General features: G+C 37.7%; 1 protein-coding gene across 1 annotated transcript in view; it reads left to right on the top strand.

Moving 5' to 3' along the window:
- Positions 1–9,296, top strand: part of Msh3 (mutS homolog 3) — a 154,410-nt gene that overhangs the window by 106,259 nt on the left and 38,855 nt on the right. Inside the window, exon 19 of the mRNA XM_013015813.1 lies at positions 1,325–1,436. Coding sequence (XP_012871267.1) covers positions 1,325–1,436 — 112 coding nt within the window. The remainder of the gene's footprint in view (positions 1–1,324; positions 1,437–9,296) is intronic.

The raw sequence follows: 9,296 nt of genomic DNA, 5'->3' as shown, positions 1-9,296 counted from the left end.
TCAGAACTAATGAACTATAATCTATTAGACATATCCTAATGTGGAATTTAGGATTTATAAAGGAATAATGCTGACACATGCTTGACAGCTCATAGGCAGATAATGCATAGTGTGTTGGAATAGAGAATCACTGTGCTTAAATTCTTTTTTAAATTGAATTAATTGTATAAGAGGTTTTGGTGTGAGAATTCCACAGATATCCACACTATAATGTGAACAAATTCACCCCTCTGTTATGTTTTTTGTGGGCTGAGGCTGTGTCTCAGTAGAGTAACACTTGTCCAACACAGGCAAGGCTTGTGTTTGATCCTCAGCAGTATAGTGCGTTTTTAATTTTAAAAAAACAAATTATGATTTAAATTTGTTTTCATTCTAACTTCTGTAAACTTATTTGTAAAACGAATGCTAAAATATTAGAGTCCATTAGAACCAGATGGTAAATGGCAAAGTCTTTTTTTCATACATACTGGTGACTTGAATAAACTATCCAAGTAGTGGTTGTGGATTGATAAATGACCGTATGACCCTGTTTTTAACAGAAATCACATGCAGTGTGACGTGCAGGTGAATATAAATACATGAAATGTTGGGAATGGGAGGCTGAAATCTGATCTGTTCATCTCTAGGGAAGAAGTAGAGAAGGGCAGCCTCAGGGGGTTTGGAGAAATAGATAAAGCTGTAGGTAAAAACTGGTAAGACAGAATGAACAGCAAGGCAAATGCTAATTTTTGTGTGCAAAAAGTGAAAGAGTTAAAATAAAAATAAAAGATTTCCAATGAACAGAATATAAAATTTTGAGACCATTCTGTCTTCAAATAATATTTTGATTAAGGTAATAATTAAATCTGGAAATAATTTTACTTAATTTCCTTTTATTCTTATTGATAAAAATAATTTAAGTAGAAATAAGCACAAAATAGTCTTTTCTGATGAACATATTATTTGATCTTAGACAATAGACAAAAGGGTCTTAGAAAGATAGATAGTTGCTGGCTCAAGTAAGTGGTGTGTGTGTGTGTGCGCGCGCCAGCAGTGGGACTTGAACTCATGGCTGGCACTTTACCACTTGAGCCATACCTCCATTCCTGGCCTTTGGCTGTCCAGGTTGACTTCAAACCATGATTCTCAGCTGTCAGCCTCCTGAGTAGCTACAGTAGATGTGAACCACTGTAAACCACAGCCCAGCTCTGCGATGGGCTCTTAATATTTATGTTTAAGGTCTTGTCATCTCTCTTATTGTCTAGATATGGAATTTTTTCATGCTATTTTAAAGAATTTTTAGAAACTATTTCCATGCCATAAATTGATATAATTTGTTTTGCAGGCCAACTCTACAAGAAGAAAAGAAAATCATCATAAAAAATGGAAGGCATCCTGTGATTGATGTGCTGCTTGGAGAACAAGATCAATACGTTCCCAATAATACAAATTTATCAGTATGTATCACATTATGCTAAAATATAAGTAAAAGATATAACACTGATACCCAACCTTATCCAGGTTATGACTTTGGCTATATACAGACTGATCCTGGGTATAGTTTGGATTTACCACTCACTATGGAATTAGTGCAATCTCCAGTGAAAAATTATCTATAAATGGAAAGATTTTTTTCCATTAAAGGGGATTATCTTAGTCAAAAAAGTTCTTTACATGCATAAATACTCAAATATGCTAATGAGGTTGGAGTCATATCATGGTTCTGCAGATTCTTGTTCTACATTTTCAAATGCTCTGTGAAAGAATTGGAGATGTTTCTCCTGATTTTGGTAATGAGAATTTTTACCATATGAACTGGAATTCTGTAGGACACTGATGGTCCGACATCCTCATTCATTTAATATATACCTCAGATGATGAGGTGAGAATACGGTAATAAACAAGACAGATTGGTTCCTTGCCCTTACATAGCTGTGTATGAGTGTTCTAGGAGCAGGTAGGAGGTTAATCCAATGGGGGATCATCGAGGCAAGTTTTCTAGGGTGAGGTTATTGAAGTCAATCTAGGAAGGGAAGTGGAACAAGTATGCCAGCCTGCTGAGGGAAGACAAAGCAAGGTGAAGATGTTGAATAAGATAATACAGAGTGAAATGTTCAGAGATGAGGAGGAGGCCAATTCCCTCATATACTACATTAAGAAATTCACATTCATTTCTCAAGAATATTAGCAAGTGATTGAAGCTGAGGAAAAAAGTGAACTTGTGGCATAGTATATGTGTTACATAAAGTTACATTGTCAAAGCCCAAATAGAGTCAGATAGTAAATAGCAAGGATAGATGTTATGTTACAACAATCCTACTATAATACAGAAAAAGAAACCAGAATGAACTGAACTTGATTGACTTAGGAGAGATGACCAGGTGTTTTAGAAAGAGATTGAGGATTCAGGGAGAGGGGATGGGCTGATAGATGACATTATTTACTATGAAAACCATTCTGAGTTCATTAACTAGTGTTAATACATTTCACTGATTTGTCTCTCTGTTAATTGGGAAGACAGTCCTGGATGATAGAAGATTTACATGCCAAAGGGGCAGACAAAGGATTTATAATTGTAAGCTTTCTGAAGTAATTACTATAAGAAAGGCTTCAGAGGTCTATCTATCACCAAGCTAAGGCTGAAACGAATATTACTATTAACAGAGTTTTCTCAGGCAGGCAAAGTAAGTGGGTCTGAGTAGCCCTAAGGATGCAGCCTTAAGCTTTTAGATACTAGGCTAGGGTTTCGATTTCCTCCTTAAATTATGGATGAAATAATTTTTGATCAGAGTCTAGTGTTTTCTTAGGTGGTAGCTGAATCCTAGTTAAAAAGAGGGAGCAGAACAAGCCTGACTAGAGTTTTCACAGAGGAGGGAGTTTTTGTCAACGTAACATAAAATAATGTGAGGATGGGGTTCAGTAGTTGAGAGAGAGATTGAATCAGACAAAGAAACACCTGCCTTGAGATTTCAGAGGTGGTGGCGTTCTGGTTAATTACAAGATCTGAAGTATGGCCATGAAATGTGGGTAGCAAAAGGGGAGAAGGACATCTTGGCAAATGAGATCAAGAAACAAAGTTTAACATATTTATAATGTACCATGTGATTTTTTTTTTGTTTCTTTGTATGTCCCCACCCCCACGATAAAACCCCTGTTTTCACTGTATTTGATGTCGGTGCCCTGTATCTTGTATATACAATTCTCTAATTTGGGGAGGGGAGGGGAAAAAACCAAAATGCTTAAATAAGGATACAGGTTGACCCATTGTAACAATGAGATGTACAAAACACTATGTTGAAAAACGAACTTTACAATTTAGGTGGGGGTGGGGGTGGAGGGAGGAGTGTAGTTGTGGAGGTGGGAGGGAAGGGATGTAGGGGAAAAACAAAGGAGGAGGCAGCAATGCTTGTTAGGAAATGTACTCATTACCTTGCTCATGTAACTGTAACCCCTCTGTACAGTATTTTTACAATAAAAAAGTATCTTAAAAAAAAGAAAGTTTAGGCTCAGTGGTAGAGCACTTGCCTTGCATGCCTGAGGCCCTGGGTTCGATTCCTCAGCACCACATAAGCAAAAAGAAAAAAGCTGGAAGTGGCGCTGTGGCTCAAGTGGTAGAGCGCTAGCCTTCAGCTGAAGCGCTGAGGGACACGCCCAGGCCCAGAGTTCAGGCCCCACGACTGGACCCCCCCAAAAAAAAAAAAGAAAGTTTAGGAGAGTCATTCATGGAAATGTTGAGATCATGTAAGATTAACTTGTGGTAGAAGATGGTAGTGATCCAGGAATGTCAAGGAATGAAGCCTGGAGACATGCGGTTTGTAGACCCCTACATTGGGTGAGCAGAGGTGGTAAGGCCCTAAGGAAGCTCGGAACAACTTCTGAACCCTGAGGCACATAGGGCAGAATGTGGCAGAAAGCACATCCTCCAATGAGAGTGCTGCAGGGAGGTAGCAGACTATCAGGTTTTCATTGTAGTGCACGAAGGCAAAGTGTAGCAAAGTGCTTAGAAAGTAGATGTGTTAGGGGATGTTTCTGAGGACTGAGATGTGCCAGAGCAGTTGGAGAGTAGACCAGAGCATCAGGATTTGGGATTGTAATAGTTTTCCATCCTGGGCAGTGAATAAGGATGACAGATGTGTGGCCTGGCAGATGTGTCTGGCTGTGAGAGTGGTGAGTGAAATGAAAAAAGCTTTGATTTCCATCCATATTCATACTCCATTTGATACAGTGACTTTTGGGTAGTACATAATCCATATCTTGGCCTGTTCAGGCTGTAACCAAGTGCCATAGACTCAGTGCCTTATAAACAACAGAAATATATTGGCCATAGTTTTAGAGGCTGAAAAGTCCAAAATCAAGTTTGCTTTGGCTGATGGGAGCCTGTTTGTGCTTTATGTACTTCTCACTGTGGCCTGACATGGGACAAGATGAGACATCTCCCTCAGACTGTAATGGCCAAGTCATGTCACAAGGCCACACCATTTAATACTACTGCCAGGGAACTTAGAATTTCAGTGTGACTTTTGGGGGAATACAACATTTAGACCATAGTAACCCCAGGCCCAGTGTCTATGAGTGTGTTAATTTTTATTATAAAATTTGCACATTACTTAATTTATTAAACAAGTTAATAGGTAATCATCCTGTTACTATTTTTAAAAGAAGCCTATTTAAGCATAAGAAGTTCTTTTTCAGTTCCCATAATACCAGTAGATGTAGCTTTTTTTTTTGAGACATTAATACAGTTCTAGTATTTCATAGCTTGGCTTACATTAAGTTATAAGTCACTTAAAAATAATTTCCTGTTTCTGATTCTCATGCCCATCAACTTGATCCCAAGCATATTATCCTTGGCATTGACTTCTTTTGTTGTTTCTTTTTCTTTTTCTCTTTTTTGTCTATGAAAGTATTTAAATTTTGAACAAAATTTTTTTGGTTCCATATGACCAAGTTTCTTCTTTTTTTTTTTTTTAATAAGTTTTTCTATTGTGAAAATACCGGACAGAGGGGTTACAATTACATGAGCAAGGTAATGAGTACATTTTTTTGTTGGGGGTCCGGGCGTGGGGCCTGAACTCTGGGCCTGGACGCTGTCCCTCAGCTCTTCAGCTCAAGGCTAGCACGCTACCACTTGAGCCATAGCATCACTTCCGGCTTTTTTTTTCTTCTGCTTATGTGGTGCTGAGGAATCGAACCCAGGGCCTCATGCATGCAAGGCAAGTGCTCTACCTCTGAGCCACCTTCTCAGCCCCTGTTTATTCTTTTTTAAAATATATATTTTTTATTGTAAAGATACTGTACAGAGGGGTTACAGTTACATGAGTAAGGTAATGAGTCAATTTCCTATCGAGCATTGTTATCCCCTCCTTTGTTTTTCGCCCACCATCCCTTTCCTCCCCAACTCCCCCCTCACCCCTCCAAGTTGTAAAGATTGTTTTCAGCATAGTGTTTTGTACATCTCGTTATTACAATAGGTCATCCTGTATCCTTATTTCAGCATTTTGTTATTTCCCTTTCCCTCCCAAATTAGAAAAATATATATACAAAATTCAGGACACTGGAATTAAATACAGTGACAACATACAAAGAAACAAAAAAATCACATAGTACATTATAAGTACATTAACAAGAAGAACAAGAAAGATAAAATCTCTTGTGTCCCTATCTTGGGGTTCATTTCACTTAGCATCAGATTATATGGTCCTATGTACATAGCTTTTGACCTCTTCTGCTTATCCTAGACATATACTAGTTATTGCAGATAAGGGAAACCATGGGAATTGTGTTTCTTTGGGCCTGGCTTACTTCACTTAATATAATTTTTTCTAAGTCTTTCCATTTTCTAACAAATGGGGCAGTGTCATTTTTTCTGATGGAGGCATAGAATTCGACTACATATATATATACCACATTTTCTTGATCCAGCATGAAACTGCAGAGCTTCTGCATGGCAACGGACATAGCAAGCAAGATCAATAGAAAGCTCATGGATTGAGAAAAGATCTTCACTAGCCATACAGTGGACAAGAGTCTCATATCTAAAATATACTTAGAACTTAAATCCCCCAACAACAGATCCTCAAAGAAACAACCACCCTATTAATAAGTGGGCTAAAGACTTAAAGAGAGACTTCTCTTTTTTTCTTTTTCTGTCCTCCTCTCTGCTTTCTTTTAAATAGTGTATTATACTGTTTAATGAAATAGGATGTGAAGAACTAAAATAGCCTTCTAATTACAAGGATGTTTCAAAGAAACATTGAACTTTTATACTTAAATCTTTACAAAATAAATGGAGTGGTTTATTTTCCTTGTAGGCACCTTAGAATATTCTAGAATATTCATTTCTTTTACATACGCTTTTTTCTGACTTGAGTAGGAGTTGACATGGAACTGTTGCTATGGTGAATGCATTCTATTTTTTAGAATATAAATTTATATATAGGGATAGTGTGGAGAAAAGTTACTATGTAAAAATCCAATCTAAAATATCTAATGGTTATTAATTTATCAAATAAACCCTGAAAATAATTTCCTCCAGGTTAAATGGCATTATGGCTTTTGTTAGTCATGCAGTTTTAAGGAAAGGTCTTTTATGTGTGTAAATTATATGTGTGCCTTCAGGAATTCTCTGTTGTAATATGAAATTATTATAGTGCATCTGAACAAGCTAACTTTCTGCCCACTTTCTCCTGATTTTAAGAATAGTTTTTAAGCTCCTATCCCCACTTTTCTTTTTCTCTTTCCTGTTGGGATATTGTAGCTGCTAGATTGTACATCCAACCTCCATCTTGTCCACCTCCATTATTCTTCAGAGTCTTTTCTACCTTGTATTACTCTCCCCTTTGAATTCATGCTGTGCATTCCAACAGTATTGGACTTCTTCCAGCTCCCAAGTGACAGTGCCTCTGGGGCTTAGCAGATGGTCTTCCCTCTGCCTACAATGTCATCTTTCCCCACCTCATTCCCTCCCATCTCCCATCCACCCACTGCTCACCCAGCCCCACTGTCTTGCTCAGCTTGTTCTTCCCATCTTGTCTTGGATGACTCCTCTGGCAGGAAGCCCCTCTGCCTCATGCCAGCCTCTCTACTTCTCCCCATCCTGGTCTGGATACTTACTTCACTAAGTTATAATTGCTCTTTTTGATGTGTGTTTCCAGCAGACTGGAAGCTTGAAGAGAACAGGGAACAGGTCTGTCTGTGTTAGGTATAATCCCAGTATCAGTCACATATCACTGACATATAGCAGGAACCTAATCAGATTTACTAAATAAGGATAGCTAGAAGCAATCTCCAAGTCTCACTTGGAATTTTTGCCTGTTTTAAGTTCCTCCACAAAATATTATTATTTTCAGTGCATTATATGGAGATTTCACAGTTTACAGATTAATTGCACTGAAGGAAAATTAGGAATCTAGGTCCCTGTTGGTGTGGGGAAGTGGTCTTCCAGAGGCTTTTTGAGTTGGATAATGTTGATTGATTTCCTAAAACAGACATGTTTGAAGGCAAGTTAGTACTTTCCAACTTTTTTTCACTATAGTACACATTGAAAATGATTATATAGCATTTTGATAGCACTATAGACTAAAAGGAGTAGGAAGAGATTGCTCAGTGCCAAAGGAGGCAGGTCAGTGGCCCTGGCCACTCCAGCACTGCATGGCACCATGAAGGTTAGGGAGTGAGCATCTTGGCATGCTTGGAGCCCTCCGAAAAACCAAGACGTCTGCTTGGAAACTCTACAGTAAGCACTCAGCTTGCCTACAGCTGTGAGCTTACTAAATGAAACAGCTCTCTTGTGGATGGATTTTTGATAGCCATGGAAGTTTGGGTGTTGGATTTGAATTAGACACTGGAATCTGAGTCTCAATCCCTTCTTTGGAAGTCAAGCAGTGTATGAGACTCTTCAGTCCCTAACAGTGTGTGACAGTATTCGAGTGGAATGCTTACATTTATTTTTTATATAAATGAGTGTTTGAAGTTGGCAAAGATGAGGACAGATTTGCAGTATCTTCTTTTCTTCCAGTACAAGTGCTTCTACTTGTCTTGGAAATGCTTGCATTGGCAACCTGATAATTAAAAGACTAATTAAAGTAATATAGTACCGTTGGTATCCATGGGTATATGGTTCCAAGGAGACTGCTATTGATGAAAAACTATAAATGCGTGGATTCTTGATTCATTTTTCCCTTAATAATAGAGCCACCCAACATCTGCTAAAGACATGCTACCTTTCAACAAATCTGTACCTTTTCACTTTCTCACTTAAATTAAGTGCAGTAACTTGTACATTGCTCTTTGGGAAGTAAATTTCAACAAAACTAAGGGTAGATCATACTCCAGTTAAAATATAACTGCTGATGAAACAAGCCTGACTGAGCTGTCTGCATCTGCATAATATATGTGTGGGAATTTAAAAATGTGATTCTGAAATTTCTCTTGATTTTATTTATTGAAGAAACACAGTAATAAATCCACAAATGAGCTGATCTTAACTATATTCATAAGCTGTTCACGACTTGTATATTTAGTGACCAAGGAGAACAGTAGTAATAGACTATAAAATAAAGTCGGAGCTTTAAGCTTAATTTCATTGTGTGGCTAGATAATTCTTATAGATTCTATCAGTGAACTTTTCACATAGCAAGATAATTGAATTATGAGCCCCAGGATAGGGACAGTGAATTTGATCAGGGTGTGTATTGTATGGGTGTATAAAATGAAATCCTCCTTAACTAATAGATGGTGATAAAAGTGTTATTAAAAAACAGGAAAAAAACCTAAAGGAAAATACTAGTGGTAATTAACAGTTACCATTAATTACCATTATTGTTAATTCTTATTATAATTATCATTATTTTCTGTGACTTTTGTACTGTTCCTCTCCTTGCTTCTGAAACTGGGATGAGGAAGAATATAGATGCAGTAACTGGTTGTTTTTCTGTGTGTTTCTGACTGTGTTGCTTGCTTGCTCTCTGCCCAGGATGGTCTTCCTCTTTCTTCATGTCCTTTACCTATCTCCATTGAGTGAACTTCTATTCATCCTTCAAGACCCAACAAAGTACTACTTCCCTCACCAGCATCACTCGATCCAGAAATCTTTCTATTCTAAGACTTATCTCTTGTTTTAATTTTGTTGTTGTTGTTGTTGGTTGTAGGGCTTGAACTCTGGGCCTGGGCACTGCCCCTGAACTCTTCAGCTCAAGGCAAGCGCTTTACCCACTTGAGCCCACAGGACTATTTCTGGATTTCTGGTGGTTAATTGGAGATAAGAGTCTTTTTTTTTTCTTTTTAAAAAAATTTTTATTTTTTATTGTGAAAATACT

This window comes from Dipodomys ordii, unplaced genomic scaffold (assembly GCF_000151885.1).
Source record: "Dipodomys ordii isolate 6190 unplaced genomic scaffold, Dord_2.0 Scaffold28, whole genome shotgun sequence".
Taxonomy (NCBI): domain Eukaryota; kingdom Metazoa; phylum Chordata; class Mammalia; order Rodentia; family Heteromyidae; genus Dipodomys; species Dipodomys ordii.
The sequence above is the reverse complement of the archived record's forward strand: the minus strand, read 5'-3'. Positions and strand labels throughout refer to the sequence as shown.